This window comes from Miniopterus natalensis, chromosome 4, assembly GCF_054644295.1.
Source record: "Miniopterus natalensis isolate mMinNat1 chromosome 4, mMinNat1.hap1, whole genome shotgun sequence".
Taxonomy (NCBI): Eukaryota; Metazoa; Chordata; class Mammalia; order Chiroptera; family Miniopteridae; genus Miniopterus; species Miniopterus natalensis.
Genome location: NC_142084.1, coordinates 62,115,401 through 62,136,531, shown reverse-complemented (window position 1 = coordinate 62,136,531; position 21,131 = coordinate 62,115,401). Strand labels below are relative to the sequence as shown.

The following is a 21,131-nucleotide window of genomic DNA, read 5'->3' as shown; positions in this document are numbered from 1 at the left end:
TCTCACATGTGCCCTGACCAGGGCTGGGGGGTTGAACCCACAACCCAAGTAAATGCCCCTACCAGGAATTGAACCCTTGACCTTTCGGTGCACTGGACAACGCTGCCACCCACTGAGCCACATGGGCCAGGCGTGGCTCAGTGGTTGAGTATCGAACTAGGATCCAGGAGATCGAAGTTCGATTTCTGGTCAGGGCACATGCTTGGGTTGCGGGCTCGATCCCCAGTCGGGGGCATGCAGGAGGCAGCCAATCAATGACGACTCGCTCATCATTGATGTTTCTTTCTCTCTCTCTTCCTCTTCCTTTCTCTCTGAAATCAATAAAGACATATTTTAAAAATTGGAAACAAAAAAAATCTTTGGCCATGTTCGTAGCCTTTGGAAACAAATGGAGTTATAAAATCAAGTCAGTTATCACATTACTGAATCCCCTGGTGACCCTTTTTCCTCTGAGACTGTAAATGACACTTGTGGTCTGGGGCACCCAGCACTCATAGTCATTGGTCTTGGGATGGCAGAGGTCTGTGAGGAGCCAAGGAGGATGGCCACATGTTACTTTCATGCAGCATGTTTTATAATCACACAGTAGGTCTTGGCCACCAGAACCAGCTGGCAGGCAGCAGGAAGGAGGCAGATGGCCGGTGCTGGGCAGAGGGGCATGATGGCATGGAAAGCCTGAGTCCAGGCCGGTGGTCCTATCGAGGTGCTCCCTTGCTTCCTTGGCACATCCAGCCTGCAGGCTCATGTTTACTCTCTCCTTCATTTCTTCTCCAGTTGTTCCTGCCCAGTGGGCCATTTACGGGCCTTGAGGACCCAGTGCCCTCCCTCGCCAGCACTCCACTTCTCATCAGCTACCAGGTGAGCTGGGCCCCTTCTTCAGCCATGCCTACCCCTCCTGGGACTAGGAGGGCCATTCACACTCAGGCACCTATTGTGTGTCAGACCCTGGCCTGCTTAGAAGCAGGGTCTTGCCCATTTTACAGGTGGGAGGTACCATGTTGGGGCAGGGGACAGGTAGGCTCTCCCCACCACCCCCATCACTGGGCTGGCTGGTGGACCAGGCCCCTGCCCCTTGGGGAAGGCAGGCCATGCTGAGTGACAGGACTGTCCCTGCCATGATGACACCGGTCTTCAGTCTCAGAGTCAGAGTCAGCCAGAGGAGGAGGAGGAGGCGGAGGAGGAGGAGGCAGAGGAGCTGGGCCACACGGAGATCTATGCGGACTATGTGCCATCCAAGTGTGAGTGCATGGCCTCCCCTAGTCCCTGGCATGTGGGAGGAGACCCCTGGAGGACACCCCCAGTAGGCAACCACAGGTCTGCACAGACCCACCAGGCTTCAGGGCTCCTGCGTGAGGGCACCCAGTCCTGGGGTCCCTGAACCAGCAAAGGTGGGCCTGGTAGGGGTGGAGGGAGGGCCAGTTCTATAACTGTGGTAATCTGAACCTTGTCTAAAACTGAGGTGGCTCCAAAGGTGTGATGTAAGCTCACCTCCTCTTAGCCCAGCCTCCTCCCCACCCAGCTAGGGTTTTATGGGTCTGCCCCCCTCTCTCCTTTGTGCAAAGCACTGATAGGTCCCTTCCCCTTCCCCCCTCCCCTAGTCCCCATCCTGGTCCCTCCCCCATCCTGGTCCAGTCCAGCTGAGACCCTGACCATGCCCCTGACCACACCCCTCCAGCCAAGGTTGGGAAGCAGCACCCTGACCGTGTTGTGGAGACCAGCACACTGTCCAGTGTCCCACCACCAGACATCACCTACACCCTTGCCCTGCCTGCCTGGGACAGCGGGGTCCTGTCTGCCTTGCAGCTGGAAGCCATCACCTATGCCTGTCAGGTGACCCCAGTGTTTCCCACCTGACCCTGTTTCTAGTTGGAGGGCCTCAATGCCCCACCTGGTTCTATACCCATGGGGGTGTTTGGTGCCCACCCAACCCATCCCACATGGGGAGGTATTTCCGTGTCCACCCAACTGCATACTATAGGGGGGGGGGGTCTCAGTGCCCACCTGACCCCGTCCTTTGTGGGGTTTTCTGATCACTGCCCTATATACCTACAGCAACATGAGGTCCTGCTCCCCAGTGGGCAGCGAGCGGGCTTCCTCATTGGCGATGGTGCTGGGGTGGGCAAAGGTCGCACTGTGGCAGGCATCATCCTTGAGAACTACCTGCGGGGCCGCAAGAAGTCCCTGTGGTGAGTGTCCCCCCTGCATGTGGGGTGGGCAGGGCCAGCAGGGGTGGGAGATAGTAGACACCCACCAACTCACACCCTCCAGGTTCAGCGTCTCCAACGATCTCAAGTATGACGCTGAGCGTGACCTGCGCGACATCAATGCCCCTGACATCCCAGTGCACGCGCTGAGCAAGGTGGGTTGGTGGCCCCCTCCCCCATTGCCTGGTGACCCGAAAATGTGCCCACACCCATCCCTTTCCCCAGATCAAGTATGGTGACAACACTACCTCAGAGGGCGTCCTGTTCGCTACCTACTCCGCCCTGATCGGGGAGAGCCAGGCTGGCGGGCAGCATCGCACGCGCATCCGGCAGATCCTAGAATGGTGTGGGCCGGCCTTTGACGGCGTGGTATCCTGTCCTGATGAGGGGTGGGAGGGAGGAGGGGCGGTTGGGCACAGGAGGATAAGAGGGGGTTGGAGAGGACAGCAGTGTCAGAGGAGGGGGCAAGGTAGGCACCAAGGGTGGGAGGAGGAAGGGACTGAGCGGTCAAAGAAGGGGGAGGAGTGGGTAGGGAGGGTGGCACTGAGCTGGAGGGGGTAGGGCCTAGGGGCGAGGAGGAGGGCGGGGCCAAGGGAGAGAGGTGTGGCTGCAGGGGTGGGGTTCAGGGTAGGAGCTGTGAGTAGGAGGGTTAAGGGAGGGGCTGGAGGGGCTGTGGGAAATCTGGAAGCCAGGGACCTGATGCTGGCTGGGGAGGAATTCTTGTCAGAGGACTGTGCTTCGGAGGCTCGCCCCCCAAGGGAGGCTCCTTCTCAGTGACTACTGTTCTCAGCCCCTCACAGTCTGGCTGGGCCTCCTGGCTCCAGCCTGCAGAACCGTGACCACAGACTGGGTGGTGTTTGGTAGTGGGAATGTGCCACCTGGGTAAGAGGTGTGGGATGCGGACCCCTTCCTCCTCCTCCTCCTCTTCCTCCCCCGTCCCCACCCCAAGATTTAAAGATTCTACCTTTCCCTCCTTATCTCTGAAAACTTGGATACTCAGGTAACTTTGTCTTCTCCTCCTACCAGACTATAAGAGCAAAGAATAGGAAAGTGGCAGCAAGAGCATAGTTTAACATGTCTTTGTTAACTTTTGTAAACCCCAGCCCCCCACATTCACCCCCCAAGTGAGACACCAGGTGGGAGGCCCTCAGCTCCTGGGGATTTGTGCAGGGCACCCCATTCCCTGCCGCCGCCCCGCCCCCCCAGTACTCAGGATCTGCCCCTGGTGTGGAGGCCACTTCTCATGTCCCCTCTGTGCAGCCCTGGGTTGGCTTGGTGCTATGGGCATCCTGTGGGTGCTCATCCTCCTGTGCACAACCTCCCCAGGTTGTCCCCTGTGTGCCATCTCATGTCACTGTTTTCCCCACCAGAGCTGGGGAAAGTTAGTCACTGTGCATCATGCTGCTCTGTTCTGTCCTTAGCCATTAATTACCCTGTCACAGGGACATTCCTGGGGTTTCCAGCCTCTGTATTATACACAGTCTTGTGTGAGCCCCATCACCCCTTCTCACTGTGTCCTCGGGGTCATTCCAGAAGTGGGGTGACCAGCTTGGGCACTCCTGGTTCCAGTCAGAGATAAGAAGAGGAACATGGGCCCTGTGTGTCCTTTCTGGTCACATGAGCAAGTATATGGATTTACTGGTTAGGAAATGCAGAACAGCTCCTGTGTGCCCAAAGACGAAACAAGGTTATTGGTGTGTCCTGGGCACCCATATGACACCTTGCACAGCCTGGGGAAAGGGATAGTGTAAAAAAATACAACATTAATGTTCAACCCCAGGGGCTGCATGCTCAGTTCCAGACTCACCTTTTCATTTGGATTTCGTAAATTCTCTGTTGACCCTTTACATGCACATCATATATACATGTGCGTGTGTGTGAACATGAGCTTTGTTTTTTAAATAGGCTCATGACAGGCATACTTGTCTATAACTTTTTTTTAATTACAAGAGAAAGTTTATTTAGAAAGTTACAGAGGTAGTAGAAGTGAGCCAGCTGGGCTGCATAGGTTCAGGAAACAAGTTACAGAAGCAAAAGAAGGGCCTTTGGAGATTAGGAGAGGGAAAGGCAAAGGTAATGTGCCTGGGGAGGAAGAAGGGGACAGGAAAGGCGAAGGTGTACTCCCGAGAGAGAGAGAGCGCCTGCCTGTAACTATTTTCTCCTTAAAATATTAAGAACATTCTACATATTATTACAATTTGTTTCTTCAGTATCTTTTTTTAAATGGGGTCAGTGTAGATTTGTGAGGAGTCATAGAGAGAGACCCCAGTTCTGCATGGGAAGCCATGGCTCCCTCTCTTATTCAGAGGCTCCCTTTTTTTCACGCTCAGTGGTGCATGTCTGTGTCAGTGTCATCTGTAAGGTCTTCACAAGGCCCTCACACGCATTTCCATTAGTAGTCGAGTAGGGGGTAGGGGCATAATCAGGGGTGGGGAACCATTTTTCTGCCAAGGGCCATTTGGATATAACATCATTTGCGGGCCATACAAAATTATTACTGCTATGAAAAAAGCTCCTAGATTTATTGACTTTCCAGCCCCACCTGCGGTTGCCTTGGCAGGGCCAGACCAAATGATTTCGTGGGCCTTATGTGGCCCACGAGCCAGACGATCCCCACCCCTGGCCTAGAGACTGTTTCTCACTCATCCTGGTGGCCTCACACACCCCAGGGTCCCCACCCTTGGTCAGACACAGACACACGCCCCAGATACCTTGCTGAGTTCCCTGAACCAGGAAGGGGCAGGCTGGGATGGTCACCTTCCAAAACTGTCCTTAACTCACACCCGCCAACGATCGTGTTTGATGAGTGCCACAAAGCCAAGAATGCCAGCTCCACCAAGATGGGCAAGGCCGTGCTGGACCTGCAGAACAAGCTGCCTCTGGCCAGGGTGGTCTACGCCAGTGCCACAGGTGAGGGGGCAGCTGCCAGGGGCAGGGAGAAAGACTGATCACCCACACAGTCGTCAGCGATGTCTGGCCTGGTGCAGTCAGAATGAGGGTATCACAAGTACCATCCATTCATTGACCTCACAGCTTGGCCCAAAGGTGGAGCTTACTCTCCCCAGGCCAGTGGTAACTTACACAGTTTCGTGAATGCCAACCCCTATTAGGGGCTCCCCTCTGCCAACTGGCTTCAGCTCCCTGGCTGTGGGTACTTTCCTGGGACCTGAAGGTCCCTGTACCTGGTCCTTGGGTCATTTCTAATGCCATGTCCCTTATCTCCTCCAAACCTTACTGGGTTGGAGGAGCTGAGGGTGACTCCCACCCCCAACCCCCAGGCGCCTCTGAGCCCCGAAACATGATCTACATGAGCCGCCTGGGCATCTGGGGTGAGGGCACACCCTTCCGGACCTTCGAGGACTTTCTGCATGCCATTGAGAAGAGGTGAGCACCCCTACCTGTCCATGACAGGTGGCTGGGGGGCCTTGGGCCCTGCTTATCACATGCAGAGGCCTGCTGTCAGTGTGCCCAGTTCACACCCCAGCCCACACTCCTCCAGCAGCCAGAGTGATCGTAAAACACAAATCCTGCTCTTTCTCTGTCCAGCACTTCCCATTGTTCTAGGGTAAAGAGCCCCTTCCTGCTTTTCTTGTACCCTCCCCCAACCCCTCCTCAGCTCAGCAGGATCAGGCAAATGGGAGCAAAGGGCCTTTGCACCTGCTGTCTGCATTCCCTTTGTGCACCTGGTCCAGGGCTGAGCTACAGGTGTCCGCCCCTCCACGGAGTAGCTCCATCACTTCATGGTACTCAGCATGTGGTCAGGCAGGTCCCTGCCAATGCTCAGGCAGCCCTGTCTGTCCACAGGGGCGTGGGTGCTATGGAGATCGTGGCCATGGACATGAAGGTCAGTGGCATGTACATTGCGCGCCAGCTCAGCTTCAGTGGTGTTACTTTTCGAATTGAGGAAATCCCACTGGATCCGACCTTCGAGCTTGTCTACAACCGTGCAGCCCTACTGGTGAGCTGGCTGGCCAGGGGCCTCTAACTGCGTGAACACACTGTGCATTTCCTCTTGGAATTACATTCCTGTCACCTTCAGCATCTGTCTTTAAAGATGCTACAAGGATTTGTCAGGTTACAGAAAGGTGGAAGCAGCCAGACCACCTGCTGGGGTCTTTGGCTGGAGCCTAAGGACTCAGTTCTGTTCAAGGCAGAGATTATGTGACTGTAGTGAAGTGGGCACACAGCTGGGTCCTACCACCCTCTCCATGATGTCACGAGCACTTTGTCCCTAGGCTGTTTCCAGTGTCCACATCTCTGTACACTGTGACCTAGCCCTTATTTTCACCATCTCCTCCCTGTGTGGTGGGTTCCTGTTGTCCTCACCGTCAGATCATACCCACACAAGACAAGCCCTGAGCATTGGCTCTGCCTGTGCTGTATCCTTACCTCAAACCAAGATAGGGTTTCCCCCTCGCACTGCTGACATAAGGACCAGGTCATCCTATGTGGGGGTCTGTCCTGGGCACTGCTGGGTGCTGAGCAAGCATCACTGGCTCCCACCCACTCAATGCCAAGAGAACCCCTAGTCTCCAGTCGTGACAACTACAGATGGCCCAGTGCCCCTGGGAGTAGGATCACCCAGGGTGAGAGAGCCCCTGGTCTAAAGTGTCAAAAGTCGACACTTCCCCTTCTGAAATCATGTCCCACACATGGCATCACATTTTTGTTTTTTAACATTTCTGACTGTTCAGGTATCGGCAGAGCCTTTGTGTTGCTCTACATATAAGCCCCCACCCCGGCTCCAAATTCCAGCAGGGTTGGGGCTGGGGAACAGCTGGGCAGTAGTGAGTTCAGCCACTTGTGACATGTCGTTGCAGTGGGCCGAGGCCCTGGGCGTGTTTCAGCAGGCAGCTGACTGGATTGGTCTGGAGTCCCGCAAGTCCCTGTGGGGTCAGTTCTGGTCGGCCCACCAGCGCTTCTTCAAGTACCTGTGCATTGCCGCCAAGGTGCGACGGCTGGTGGAGCTGGCCCGGGAGGAACTGGCCCAGGACAAGGTGAGTTGGCAGCAGTGGTGGCTGGGCCTCATCGCTACACCCTGGACCCCTGCATTCATGCCTGAGGGGGCAAGTTGGTGGAACAGGCACCAACATCTATCTTACAAACAAGCCCGAATGTGGCTGGCTGAGTACATGAGGACAAGGGTGAGCCGAGGTCCAGAAGGTTCTGGTCCCACCTGACCCCAGCTCCTTGCAGCAGGCGGCAGGAGTGGCCTTGCCCTGGGCTCTCCATGTCCAGGCCTGGCGGATCCCCAAAAGGAACAGAACACAGAGTAATGAGGGGGTCTGGAGACCTAAGGCCAGATGTCAGCTGCAGTACAGAGTTGCCTGATGGGTTTGGGTGTGTGAGGGCCTGCAACCAGCGGGACCCAAAGGGAGGAAGGAGGAGAAACTGAGGCAGACTGGGTTTTCTAACTTCAGGGGCTTCCCTCTTGGCCCCTCTGGGGCCATGCTCCAGAGCTATGGGTGGGGGTTCCAAGCAGGTTCACCCCCATCTCACCCCCCACAGTGCGTGGTCATTGGGCTGCAGTCCACAGGCGAGGCACGTACAAGGGAGGTGCTGGATGAAAAGGATGGGCAGCTTGACTGCTTTGTCTCAGCCGCTGAGTGAGTGATGCACATGGGGGTGGGCAGGGTGGCCACACCAGGGACCCCGTCACCCTGTGGCTCACTAGGCCTTGCCAGCAATGACCTGTGGTCTGTCCTTGTCCCGTGACTTCACCCATGGGAGCCTGGGCACATTTCTTGAGCCCTGTCTTTAGAGACTTCAGGCCCAGCTTACTTTTAAAGCCACAAAGCTTAACCGTGGTGGCTCAGGAATTAGAGGGTCAGTGGAGGGCCCCAAGATTTCAGAATGAGCCCGTCCCCCATGTGGGAATAGTGCTGTTTTAAGGAGGGACTCCTCAAAATTTAGGGACTGGCCTGCAGGGCACCCAAAGCCCCAAACCTCTCTTCCCAGCCCATAGTGAGCAAGGGTTCCAGTATGGCACCCCCATTCTGACTCATCTCCCATGACCCAGCATTGCCTCCTTTTTCAGGAAGCCTCCAGCCCCATGCACCTACCCCACCTATCCTGGTCTTGGGAGTCACCAAATGTGTCTACCCCCTTTTCCGTCAGAGGTAGTCAGCTCCACCTAGACCCCTAGTCCCACAACCAGTCCATCGCAGCAAAACTGCCCCCTTGAGACTCTTCCCCACTGTCCTCTGAACCTAATCTCACACAGGCCGACAGCATGCTCGTCCTCATAGTGAAAATAAACTCTGCTTCTCACTTTCAGGGGTGTCTTTTTGTCACTAATTCAGAAGCACTTTCCTTCAACCAAAAGAAAGCGAGACAGAGGGGCAGGCAGTAAGAGAAAACGTAAGCACCCGCCCTGCCTGCAGCTTTGGCTTGTGGCCTTCCTGGGGCCTCCCTTCCATCCACTTTCCTGCTGCCTCTCTCTAGCCCCTCCTTTCTGAGCATCATCCCAGGTCAGCTGGTCACTCCTGCTGCTCCCTCTGGCGCCCCTTTCCCAGCATCTACCTGCAAAGGTGGGCTAGGGAAGAGTGAAACCACAGACAGCCTGCAGGGAGGGCATCCAGGGGGCAGTAGGCACAGAGTGCCCCGACCACAAGTTCCCAAGAGAGAACTGATGGGGCAGCCTCCATCCACATGCCCTGTCATGAGTTGCCATAAGCTGGGCCCCAGGCCAGACCCCTACAGGCCGGAGGAGCAGAGCTGGGCCGAGGTGACCCCTAGCTCCTCCCCTTCAGGGCGGCCAAGGGGCCGTGGGGCCAAGGCGTCCAGGCCAGCATACGAGGCGGCAGGTGTGATCCGAATCAGTGATGACAGCAGTACTGAATCAGATGCCGGCCTGGACAGCGATTTCCACTCCTCCCCTGAATCCCTGGTGGACGATGATGTGGTCATCGTGGATACCATAGGGCTCCCTGCTGACGAGCGCGGTGAGGCCTGTGACTCAGCCTTTCCCTTCTTTACCTATAGAGAACAGGCTCAGAGAGGGGAGGTCAGTGTCCCATGTTCAGTCAGCAGCAAAGCTGGGTTCATACAGGCAGTCTGGGGTTAGGGAGAATGAGCCCCCACACCTCCCCTGCACCTGGCTGTCCCTGAGGCTGGTGGGGACCACTTTGTCCTTGAGGACCCAAGGCTGAGTCTGTGAGTGGGGCTGTGGGCAGGTCACCTGGTCGGTCCTCCCTGACCCTGCGGCCCCACAGGCCCTCTGTGCCCCCCACAGCGGGACCCCCATGGCCCCGGCATCCTTGAGCGGGTAGAGCGGCTGAAGCAGGACCTGCTGGCCAAGGTGCTGGTACTGGGCCGGGAGCTGCCAGTAAACACCCTGGATGAGCTCATTGACCAGCTGGGGGGCCCTGAGCATGTGGCTGAGGTAAGCTTCAGAGGGGCCCCCACCCAGACTCTGGTGCTCCCTAGTGGCCACTCCAAGTCTCTGCCAACACTGCGAGGTGGTGGGGCAACTACAGGGTCCGACATCCAGTGGGGGGAGGGGGTGGGGACGTGCCTACCTCCCACAACATCTCATGTGCCTCTGGGCCTGTGGGGTTTGGGTGCGGTCTCAAGCACCAGGCTGAACCCACACCGTGAGTTGTCCCTGCATGTCCTCCCTTCCCATCCACACTAAGTATACTCTTTCCTGGGATGCCCCTCTGTTGCCACCTCAGGTCTTTTGTGGCCCCAGGTGGCTGGTCTCAGGGCAGAGACCATGTTCTGGCTCAGGGCCCATAACCCCACCCCTCACACACACAGGGCAGAGGCTGAGGGTGGAGGGACAGGGGAGATGAGGAAACTGAGGCACATGGGAACCAGCCCCTGTGCAGCCACATGCTGACAGCCTGTCCCCCGCCCTGCCACAGATGACCGGTAGGAAGGGCCGTGTGGTGTCCAGGTCTGACGGGACTGTGGCCTTCGAGTCTCGGGCGGAGCAGGGCCTCTCCATCGACCACGTGAACCTCAGGGAGAAGGAGCGCTTCATGAAAGGGGAAAAGGTTGGGGGCATGGGGGCAGGGTGCCAGTGCACATGGGCAGAAAAAGCTTATGAGAGGCCCCTGGACAGGGGTGGTGCTGGGGTCCTAAGTCCTAAGAGGCTGGCTCTCGGCCACTGACCACCCCAGCCCTGCTATGGCTGTGTGCATATGAATGTGCTGTGCTTGGGTGTGTGCCTGAGTAGGGTGACACATGCTTCCCTGGCTGTCCTGCCTTCAGTCCTGGTGGAAGCTGCCCAAAGAAACAGGAAAAGTGGGCACCAGTGGGGAAGCCTTTGTCTCCAGGAGTTACCCAGGGATGGTCCACACTCCATTCTAAGCCCCATGTGGCCACCCCCTACCATGGAAGGTGCCTCAACTTACTATGTGGGTCATCCTAAACACCTCAAGGTGGCCCAGGGCATATGAGGTACATGGGGGAGGGAGAGCAGGCCGCCACCCACCCCACTAACCTGACCTATCTGCATCCCCCCAGCTTGTGGCCATCATCTCAGAGGCCTCCAGCTCTGGAGTCTCACTCCAAGCTGACCGTAGGGTCCAGAACCAGCGTCGCCGGGTCCACATGACACTTGAGCTGCCCTGGAGTGCCGACCGTGCCATCCAGCAATTTGGTGAGCCCTGCGCCTCCCAGAACACCCCTCCCCAGGATGCCCAGGCCTCACCCCTGTCCCCACCCCAGGACTGCCCTCACCTTGGACCTGCCCCACTGGGGCAGCCCCTAAGAGCCTCCTCTGTCTCCAGGCCGAACCCATCGGTCCAACCAGGTCTCTGCACCAGAATACATCTTCCTCATCTCGGAGCTGGCTGGGGAGCGCAGGTTCGCCTCCATTGTTGCCAAGAGACTGGAGAGCCTGGTAAGTGGTCAGGCTGGACCAGGGTGAGGTGGATGGGAGCTAGTCAGGGGGGCTGTTGGGGGAACTTCCTGAGGAGGGAAGTAGGGAGGGATGTGATGGCTCCCCATCCCTGGCAGGGGGCTCTGACACATGGGGACCGCCGTGCCACTGAGTCCAGAGACCTGAGCAAGTACAACTTTGAGAACAAGGTACCGGGGAGGTTGGTTGCCTGGAGAGGAGGGTTCCTGGGTGCCAGAGCCCAGCCTCTGACCTGGCCCCTCTACTCAGTATGGCGCCCGGGCTCTCAGCTGCGTCCTCAACACCATCCTGAGCCAGATGGAGAACAAGGTGCCCCTGCCCCAGGGCTACCCAGGAGGGGATGCTGCCTTCTTTCGGGGTGAGCTGGGGGTGTGGTGCATGGGGGTCCCCCTGGGAGACCAGCTTGGGGCATGGGGACTGGTAGACTGGATTTGTGTCCAAAGATCCCTCTGACACACATCAAAGGGACACTAGTAGCAGAGGGCTGGTGCGGGCTGGTGCAAGGGGAATGTGCAAAAGCCCTCCCTTCCTGCAGACATGAAGCAGGGCCTGCTATCAGTTGGCATCGGTGGGCGAGAATCCAGGTCCGGCTGCCTAGATGTGGAGAAAGGTGAGTCCCCCTTTCTCAAGTGGACCAGGTTGGGAGTGGGTGGAGCTGACGCAGCCTGAGGCCCTTCTGCCTCTGCAGACTGCTCCATCACCAAGTTCCTCAACCGCATCCTGGGACTGGAGGTGCACAAGCAGAATGCGCTGTTCCAGTACTTCTCTGACACCTTCGACCACCTCATTGAAGTGGACAAAAAGGAGGGCAAATATGACATGGGCATCCTGGGTGAGTGCCACCAAGGGAGAGGGAGGGGCCTAAAGGAACTGACAGCCAGCACCCCACACACCAGGCCCTCACCAAGGGCCACCGTAGCAAGTTTGGCTCAGTGGTTAGAACGTTGGCCTGTGGACTGAAGGGGGTCTCAGGTTTGATTTTGGCCAAGGGCACATACCTAAGTTGCAGGCTAAATTCCCAGCCCTGGTCAGGGCGCGTGCAGGAGGCAACCAATTGATGTCTCTCACACACTGATATTTCTCTCCCTCTCTCTCTCCCTTTCTCTCTCTCTGAAAAAGCAATGGAAAAAATATCAAGTGAGGATTAAAAAAAAAAAGGACATCAAGGGCCAAGGGGCTTCGTACCAATAAAGCTTTAATCATAAAATCTGCAGAGGGCACAGGCCCCTACTTAACTGTTCCCAGGACAGCTGTGCAGAGAAGGGTCCTGAGGGGCATGTTGTCTGTGGTCACACCTGGCATGAGGGGCCTGCAGGTTGTGGTTGGGAACCCAGGCCACCAGACTGAAGGGGCCACTTGCAATCTAGGGTGCTGGGCAAGATTGGGGCCAGGCTGACTCTGCTAGGGGAACCTCCCCTTCTGCGGGAACTTGGGACTGATCGCCCCCTCAAAGCCCAGAACCTGGAAACATCTGAGCAACACTGGGCACATGATCCCCAGGTGGAATCCTGTTCATCGTTTTCCTCTCCCCAGACCTGGCTCCGGGCATCGAGGAGATCTACGAGGAGAGCCAGCAGGTATTCCTGGCCCCCGGACACCCACAGGATGGGCAGGTGATCTTCTACAAGGTGAGTGGACACTGGCCTGCCCTTACCCCTGCCCTGTACCCCCACTCCCACCCCTAACATGCAAGTGCCATGGCAGATCACTGTGGACCGTGGCCTTAAGTGGGAGGAGGCATACACCAAGTCGCTGGAGCTGACAGGCCCCCATGATGGCTTCTATCTCTCCTACAAGGTGGGTGGCCCAGGGGGAAGGACCCCAGGCTCGGAGAAGGGGGGTACAGCAGAGGGCAGAGGTCCAGCTCCCAGCCTCATGCCCTCCCAGTACACCCACGCCATGGGGACACCCATCTGGGACATTCAGCTGCGTGCCCCAATCTCACGACACCCCCTGTCCAGGCTCGTGGCAACAAACCAAGCTGCCTCCTGGCTGAGCAGAACCACAGCAAGCTCTTCACTGTGTACAAACCCAACATCGGCCGGCAGAGCCAGCTGGAAACCTTCGACAGCCTGTGCCGGAAGTTCCACCGGGTAGGGACTAGGGTGGGGGAGGAGACAGGCAGGGAGGCCCCACCATGCTCACGTCCCTGGGCTTGTCTATCCCTATTACTCTAGTTGCCCCCACTGTGACCCCTCCCTGCTGGAGCTTCTGCAGCCTCCAGGCCTGCCCTTTTTGCCCAATCCAGCTGGCCACCAGGAGGGGGCTGCCAAGTTTGAGATGAGCCAGCCTGGGGTACTCCAGGCCTGTTTCCCCAATTGTGCACTAGAAGTGTGGATGGGTCTCTCACTCAGGGTCTCATACGACTGTGTCCCCCTAGGTGACGGCAGAGGACGCCAAGGGTCCCTGGGAGAGTAACTACACCTTGTCGCTGAAGCACTGCAGCCACACTTCGTGGTGAGGGCCAGGGTTGGACTGAGTGTATGGCTGCATTAGACAGTCCTGCCCCATTTTCTCTGCGCAGCTCTACTAGGGATGGTCCAACACACCATACAGGACAAGGGGCCCTTTAGGCATCTGGGGTATCCCAGGACCCCCAGGAGGTGGCACTTAGGAATGAGCCAGCTAGAATGGGGGAGGAGCCTGCAGGTTATAGGGGGTATGTGCGTGGGGCACTTCGTGTCTGAGCCGCCCTGCCTGCTTGCCATGCAGGAACCGGCAATGCCGGCTGGTGCAGGAAGGGAAGGACTGTGTGCAGGGCCTGAGGCTGCGGCACCACTACATGCTGTGCGGGGCGCTGTTGCGCGTGTGGGGCCGCATTGCCGCTGTCATGGCTGATGTCACCAGCAGCAGCTACCTGCAGATTGTTCGCCTCAAGACCAAGGACAAGAAGAAGCAAGTTGGTGAGTGGGTAGGCACGCCAGCTAGAAGGGGGTATGGGGGTTGGTGGGCTCTGCACCAGAGGCTCTGACCTACCATGTGCCCTGCAGGCATCAAGATCCCCGAGGGCTGCGTGCCCCGAGTACTACAGGAGCTGCAACTCATGGATACAGATGTGAAGCGCAAGAATGCTCGTAGCCAGGGCTTCCCTGTGCCACCATCTGCCCTGCGCCCACTCGCACTGCCCTGTGGCCCCGGAGAGGTTCTCGACCTCACTTACAGTCCACCAGCCCAGGTCTTCCCACCGCCCTCACCCTTTACCTTTCCACTACCCCAGGACCCTGCACCCGATCTACTGCTGGGCACCCCTGATGCCCCGGCTGACCCCACAGCCCTTGTGCACCAGGGCTGTGACATCAACTTCAAGGAGGTGCTAGAGGACATGCTGCGTTCCCTCAACGCTGTGCCGCCCCCAGAGCCCCCTGGCCCGCTGGGAGGTGGTGCAGGGGTGGCAGGGGTGCCAGCGGGTGGGGGAGGCCCTGAGCGGCAGAGCGTCATCCAGTTCAGTCCGCCCTTTCCCAATTCCTAGGCTTGGGCTGTGGCCCATAGCCAGGCGTTCTTCCTGGATGGAACTTATCTGTAATACACCACATCTACAGACAGGTCTTGTACCAAAGTGGGTGGTAAACAGGGCTCAGGTCCCCCTGCCAACTACTGAGAGGAAGGGGAGCTGGGGTGCCCCTCATCTAGCTAACCAAGGCCTCCACTGTAGTGCCTTCCTGGTCAGTGCCTGGGCAAACCCCTCATGATGCTGCCACCCTGCCCAGTGGGGCAGCAGGTGTGTTATGTCTCACTCAGGGGCTCAGGCAGGGCCTGGGGGTGGAGCTGCCCTCTCTGTGCCTCTCCTATCCTGCCCTCCAGGCCTGGACAGGGCTCCCCTTCCCAGCCCACCCCTTCCGGCCTAGAAATGCCAGAACCCCTGAAATACACAAAACTGGGTGGCCCCTAGAGCTGGAAACTCAGGAAACCCCCGGTTCTCAGGGCCTTGTCTCTGGGAGGCTGTGTGGGGCAGACCCCCCATTAATATATGCAATCTCCCCCTACCTGCTCTCTGCTCCCTAAATTATTGCCCAGCTGCCTCTTCCAGGCCCCAGAATCTGCCTGTGGAGCTGGAGGGGTGGGCGGCCCCTGGTTTCTATGTGTATTTATAATTCAAGTGTATATATGTAAAAAGATCTTTTTTAAATATATGTGCCTTTTCACTACTTCCCCAGCTGTCTGCTCCTCTGGCCTGGCCTGCGGGGGGGTTTAAAGAGGAAGGGTAGGGTGCCCAGCCCCACTTTGGGAAATGAAGTCAGGGGGTGGCTGCCACCTGTGGGGGATAGGGGTGGGTGGGTGTGAAATTGGCCCACTTTTTGCCCAGACACCTCTCCTTAGGCCATTGCTTTCGGTCACAAGGGCTCATCCCATTCACTGGCCCTGTGGATGACAAACCTGGCGGGATGGAGAGATCCACCCAGCAGGGCCATTGTCCACTGTGGTCCTGGCACCAGCATAAGTCAGCTGCCTCTGGACTGGCTAAGCCAGGCTCGTGATGTCTTGGACCAGACACTGCCTCCTGCCCACTAGAGACATGAAGCCCACCTGGGACCCTAATGGTGGTAAGACCAGTTCCTCAGTGTGCAGGGCTTTGGTCTGTCTGTTTTTTCTCAGGGCTTCCTCAGGGCATACTGGTTCCAGTAGGCAGGGCAGCCCAGGGACAGGAGAACTCAAGCTGGGTCTGGTCTGGAAGGCAGGAGTGGACACCAGGCCCCTCCTGGGAGCTGTGGGGAGTACACCAGGCCTCTGGTCCAGAGGCAGGGGGCTGCCCCCGCCAAGAAGCTGACAAGTGGGCAGGAGCCACCTCCTTCTGCAGGTCCCCATCCCCTACTGTTGGCTTTCCCTGGGGCTACTGGAAGATGAGGCCCCAGTCATTCTCCAGCTATGTCATTCCCCACCAACTGGCCTCAAGCTATTCCCCACCTTCCTAGGGAGAACTGTGGACAACTACTCCCTGCTTACACCAAATGAGGAACATGAACAGGCTTGGGTGCCCTGGCTCAGGGTCCATACAATGAGGCCAGTCTGTTGAGCAGGCCATGCCCAGCATGGCTCTGTGCCAGGAGCAGCTTGGTGGATGCTGGGCTCCAGGTGCCTGCCTCCCTGACCCTCCCACCTTGGCCCACTTGAGAAGACCACCACCCTGGGCAGGCCCTGAACAGCTGCCTCAAATCAAGTTATGGCTCTCAGCCAGGAATAGCACCAGTTAGGAATTAGTGCCTCCAGGATCAGCTCTGCCAGTGCCCAAGGGGTGGGGCTGCCAAGATTAGAAGCAGGGCTGCAGGGTGGGTACCGCCCTCTGAACCTCAAGGAAATTCTAGCCCCATGACCTCCCAGGGAGGCAGAAGCACTCAGCAAGGCAATTTGTGTGTTTTATTCCCACAAGACAGGCAGGGGTGGGGATGCTGAGCTGTGAGCCAGGCCGGGCCAAGGGGCCTTCCTCCGGCAGGAGTGCACGCCAGGTTCTCGGGTCTGCCCCACCAGCGGGCTGGTTTTTAGACAGACTGTCATGGGTGCCGGGTGGAAGGCTCCGAGGGGCACAGGCGGTGGGCTCAGATGGGGGGTGCACACTTGTGGAGCTAAAGGTAGCAGGGCAGGTCCTTCTCTATGACCTGTGGGAGAGGCAGGGTCAGAACACCTCTTCCCATGGCCCCACCCCCAGCAAGCTCCCTGGGGAAAGGCACCTACCAGGGGCTCTTCCATGGGACCATACCGCTTCACCACACAACCATTCTTGTCAATGAGGAACTGCCGAGATAGGCGGTGTTAACAGAGGAGGCCACCATGGGGCCCCTGCAAGAGGGCTGGGGGCAAGCAAGCAGCCCCACCTGCTGCCCCATTAGGCCCAGGCCTAGGGCCTCCTGGGGTGGGGGCACTGAGCTGGCCCTGGACACAGTCCTGGCCTGTTCTGCCCCCCAAAACCCTTCCTTACCTTGGTGAAGTTCCATTTGATGGCACTACAAAAAACGTGAGAAGTCATGAGGAGCCCCATGGCAAATGTAGCCCCCCCACAGCCCTGGGGTCCATCCTGCCCTGCCCTCCTGCCCCTCCACACTCACTTTCCCAGGATTCCCCTCCCCTTGGGCTGGACTTTCATCCATTTCCACAGAGGGTGGGCGTCATCTCCGTTCACACAGATCTTGCTATACATATCGAATTTGACATTATAGCCGGCTGCAAACTCTTTGATCTCGGCATTAGTCCCTGGCTCCTGTGGCAAGCAGGGGTGCTGGGGTGAGTAGGGAGGAGTGTGTACCCCATTTTGCTCCCCACATCCACCAGCGGGACCCTCTCCCCATGCCCACACAACAGGGACACCCAGGGACACAGGGGCCACACACCTGCCTCCCGAACTGGTTGCAAGGGAAAGCCAGGATCCGTAAACCGCACTCAGCATATCGGGCGTGCAGGTCGACAAGCTGAGTGTAGTTTACGTCTGTTTTGCCTCATTGCGAGGCCACGTTGGTGACGATGCACACGAAGCCCCTGGAGATGGGATGGGGTGGTCAGAGTCGCTGACCTGCCCTCTGCCTCCCCCACCTGGCAGGTAGGTACCCACCGGTACTTGTCCAGGTTAACCATGTGCCCGTCGATGTCCTTGGCTGAGAATTCGTGCATGGACTGAGCACAGCGCCAATCGTCGCGGGATGCGCACTGCAAAGCAAGGGGGCGGCTGATCGGCTGGTGGACTTTGAGGCGCGGAGACGCCGGCCCACTCGTCCAGCCTGTCGTCCCTACGGTTGGAGGAGATCCCAGGCGGATCCCTGCTGAGAAAGACAGGACCGTGGGGCAAGAAAAAGGTGAAGGCTTCTCAAAGGTGCACGCACCATACGAGCCGGGGGCATTTAACCGCAGACACCGAGACCCAGGGAGGGTTGGGGATCCCGCCAAGGTGCCCCAGTGGGTGGGGGGCGCCACCAGTGGGTGTGGGGGCCCCGCGCGCACCGGATCCTGATACTGGACACAACAGTCATTCTTCCAGGTCGTGGGCTGTGCCTGCGAGCATGCCCCACCTTCCGCCGCATTCTTGGGACAGGACACCTTCCGCCGGGGGCGAGTCCTCCTCCGGCCGTACGCCGGAGCCTTCCGCCGCCCGGGGATTCGGCGGCGCTGCCGCCGGCCCCGCAACCGGCGCCGCTGCCTGCAGCGACCCCGGGAGCCGGCGGCTGGGCGGCCCATGCCAACCCTTCTCCGGACCAAGTGCGGGGTCCGGGGGACAAAGGACCGGTGGCCAGGGTTCCCGGCCGCCCATCTGTGACGCCACCGCGCAGTGTCCCGGGGCGTATGGGGTGGGGGAGGGGCGGTGACGCCCCGAGGCTCGTGACCCCGGATTAACCAGCCCAAGGGGCGCCCTCGCTCTCCGGGCCCCAGGCTGGGCACCAATGGCCGAAGGCCCCCAGCTGTCCCGACGCTACAGGCCCTGCACGGCCCGAGGATCCCGACCGCTCAGCCCTTCACGCCCAGCAAAGACCCCCGGCCATGACCCGGTCTGTACCCCTGGCTCGGGAGCTACCCACGGCTCCGACGGCCGCCCAGCGTGCACCCCGGCCAGCGAGCTCCCACCCAAGGTCACCACGACCCTGCGCGCCACGATGGAGGCCGCGCGCCCCCCTCAACGGCCCGCCGGCCTGACCGCGGGCGCCGCTCTTACCATGGTGCTGGCCACACCTGGCCCGGCAAGAGCACCGCACACAAGTGTAGGCTTCAGCAGGCGGAACAGGCGGCTGAAGCTCATCACGGCGGCGGGGGCACCCAGGAGGCAGCGGCTCCTCCCCTCGCCGAGCCGACCAATGGACGCGCGCTAGCGCGCATCACCTCCCATCCCTTGGCCACGCCCACCAGTGCCCTCATTGGTCGGTCGCTAGGGAGCTGTGACGCGTAACAGCGACAGCCATTGGGAGGCCGGGGTGAGGAAGTGAAGGGGCGGGGCCTGGCCGGGCGGCTGTTTTGTTGCGGTCTGGAACTGCGCATGTTCGCTGGCGGGTGCGGGAGCTGCCTCTACGCAACCCGCTCGTTGGTCGCCCGTTGACAGTTACCTGAGTAGTTGATCACAGCGCCGGGGAATGCCCGACAACTTGAAAAACTATTGGAAACCCGAGGGGAGGGGTCTGGAACTCGCAGAAAAATCGTCCAGCTCACTGAAAACTGGGGGTGTTGTGTGTAATATCAATAAAACCAGACTGGGGTCCATACACCCGTTCTCTCGAGACTGCGGGGGGGCGGGGAGCGGAGCTCCTCGGCCCATCTGTGGGCGCCCAGCAAGGGCCTGGGGGTCACCTAGTGGTGAGTGTCCCGGCCGGAGTCGTCCACTGCCGCAGTGTCTGCCATACCGCGCAGTGGCGGCGGGGGTGGGAGGTGGGGGTGGAAGAGCGGGAATGGGGGCATCACGGTCCTTGGGAGCTGGACCTTTAGCCGCTTATATGTCACACCTGAGCCCTGGGCGGGGGGTAATTAAAGCAGGCTCCTTGGGATCCCACCTCCCAGGGAGAACACGAGGGGACCCCCAGGCGTGTGCTTACATGGAAAAACAACCCCAGAGTGATGTCTCCACTTCTAACATTACAGGCAGGTGCGCACACAGCACGGGAGCAGCCCCACCTCTGGGCTCAGACACGGCCACAGAGGGCAGAAAAATGACCCGCCTCATTCTTGGGACCTGAGTCATGGAATTTCACGGCAGGCCTGGCTGCCCCCCATCACCAAGCCATGACTGGACCTTGGCCTTGGGACAGTAGGGTGGTTTCAGCTTTTTTGCATTCTGTCAACATATTATCCCTTTCTTGGATCCTCCCATGAACATTTCTGCAAAGTCCAGGGCAGCAGGACTCTTGGGGTTGGGTTCATTTAGGGGAACCCTTGAGTCCCCTCCCTCTGCCCCTGACCTAGGCCTGTCAGAAGATAAAGCTGGGAGCTTAAATGGGCGAAGTTGGGTGGTAAAGGCAGTGGAGAAAGAATTTTTCCCCTGCAGGGTTGCTACATTCCCCTTCTTGCACAATTGTTTTCACTGTGGCTTCTTCCCTCCAGCCTGGCCACCATAGGCAGAGTTCTCAAGTTCTGGGAGTTACCCCTGGGGGTGGGGGCATTGTTTCATTGGGCCACCTCATTTTCTCCCCTTGGCAGCACTGGGTATTACAACCGGTCTGTGTGGCCCTTAGTAAAACTCAGCTGTTTCCACTTTTGTTTAAGTTGTAATCTGTTGTTATTTGCTGTTATTCATTTCAGAGTTTGCCAGAAAAACAGCACAGGGCAAACCCCCCATGGAGTGCACCAAGGGTGAGAAATGGAGGGTGGGTGCTTCACCCCATTCCTGACTTCCTCCCAGTTACATGGGAGATAGGAGATAAGAACAGGAGAGGAGATAACAAGCCCATGGGGCCCCAGCTGCCCAGTGGGGAAAGTGCACCCCAGGCTCTGGGAGGGGTTTGCCTTTGGAGTTTCACAGCTTTTGCCAAAGGGATCCCAATTTACAGATGGAGTTCATGGAGTCTTGGGGCAGTCTCAAGACTCCATGGAGGCTCCCCTGTGATGGCCGAAGTCCCTCAGCGAGGAAGGGAAGTTGCCCACTAGGGCAGAGGCCTTTCCAGAGTAGCAACCAGGTCCAGGAAGGACTGGATAGGACCTGAACTGTGGCCTGATTTCTTGCTGTTGTTTTTTTATCTTCATCCGAGGATATTTTTTCCATTGCTTTTCAGAGAGAGTGGAAGGGAGGGAGGAGTACAGAGAGAGAGGAGAGAGAGAAACATCTAACGTTGATATGAGAGAGACACAGCAATTGGTTGCCTCCCGCAGACACCCCAACCGGGGGTGAGGGGATCTACCTGCAACCCAATATGAGCCCTTGACTGAGAATCAAACTCAGGGCCCTTCGGCGGAGGGGGGCCAACACTCTTAACTGCTGAGCCACACCAGCCAGGGCCTGATTTCTTTTTATATTTAAAAAAAATTTTTTTTATTGATTTCAAAGAGAGAGATAGAAACATCAATGGTGAGGGAGAGTCATTGATCAGCTGCCTCCTGCATAACCCCTGCTGGGGATTGAGCCCCAAACCTGGGCATGTGCCCTGACCGGGAATTGAACC

At 58.3% G+C, this 21,131-nt stretch overlaps 2 protein-coding genes across 2 annotated transcripts in view; one reads left to right on the top strand and one right to left on the bottom strand.

Moving 5' to 3' along the window:
* SBNO2 (strawberry notch homolog 2) overlaps window positions 1-15,193 on the top strand; it is a 37,247-nt gene extending 22,054 nt beyond the window's left edge. Inside the window, exons 5-31 of the mRNA XM_087816587.1 lie at window positions 775-858; window positions 1,136-1,238; window positions 1,676-1,830; window positions 2,053-2,186; window positions 2,269-2,359; window positions 2,430-2,572; window positions 4,996-5,114; window positions 5,483-5,588; window positions 6,009-6,162; window positions 7,025-7,201; window positions 7,713-7,810; window positions 8,482-8,564; window positions 8,957-9,148; window positions 9,419-9,588; window positions 10,073-10,204; window positions 10,677-10,812; window positions 10,943-11,055; window positions 11,172-11,243; window positions 11,323-11,431; window positions 11,609-11,683; window positions 11,762-11,905; window positions 12,607-12,701; window positions 12,778-12,870; window positions 13,035-13,166; window positions 13,454-13,530; window positions 13,786-13,976; window positions 14,064-15,193. Of these exons, the coding sequence (XP_087672713.1) occupies window positions 775-858; window positions 1,136-1,238; window positions 1,676-1,830; window positions 2,053-2,186; window positions 2,269-2,359; window positions 2,430-2,572; window positions 4,996-5,114; window positions 5,483-5,588; window positions 6,009-6,162; window positions 7,025-7,201; window positions 7,713-7,810; window positions 8,482-8,564; window positions 8,957-9,148; window positions 9,419-9,588; window positions 10,073-10,204; window positions 10,677-10,812; window positions 10,943-11,055; window positions 11,172-11,243; window positions 11,323-11,431; window positions 11,609-11,683; window positions 11,762-11,905; window positions 12,607-12,701; window positions 12,778-12,870; window positions 13,035-13,166; window positions 13,454-13,530; window positions 13,786-13,976; window positions 14,064-14,542 (3,657 nt within the window). The 3' untranslated portion in view covers window positions 14,543-15,193. The remainder of the gene's footprint in view (window positions 1-774; window positions 859-1,135; window positions 1,239-1,675; window positions 1,831-2,052; window positions 2,187-2,268; window positions 2,360-2,429; window positions 2,573-4,995; window positions 5,115-5,482; window positions 5,589-6,008; window positions 6,163-7,024; window positions 7,202-7,712; window positions 7,811-8,481; window positions 8,565-8,956; window positions 9,149-9,418; window positions 9,589-10,072; window positions 10,205-10,676; window positions 10,813-10,942; window positions 11,056-11,171; window positions 11,244-11,322; window positions 11,432-11,608; window positions 11,684-11,761; window positions 11,906-12,606; window positions 12,702-12,777; window positions 12,871-13,034; window positions 13,167-13,453; window positions 13,531-13,785; window positions 13,977-14,063) is intronic.
* Window positions 15,194-16,561: 1,368 nt separating this feature from the next.
* Window positions 16,562-18,805, bottom strand: GPX4 (glutathione peroxidase 4). The gene is made up of 7 exons (XM_016209688.2): window positions 18,704-18,805; window positions 17,612-17,706; window positions 17,394-17,538; window positions 17,112-17,263; window positions 16,985-17,009; window positions 16,741-16,800; window positions 16,562-16,664 (listed from the first exon to the last, which is right to left on the bottom strand). Exons 1-7 carry the CDS (start codon window positions 18,785-18,787, stop codon window positions 16,632-16,634), a joined length of 594 nt encoding a protein of 197 aa, XP_016065174.1. The 5' UTR covers window positions 18,788-18,805; the 3' UTR covers window positions 16,562-16,631.
* Window positions 18,806-21,131: the final 2,326 nt, after the last annotated feature.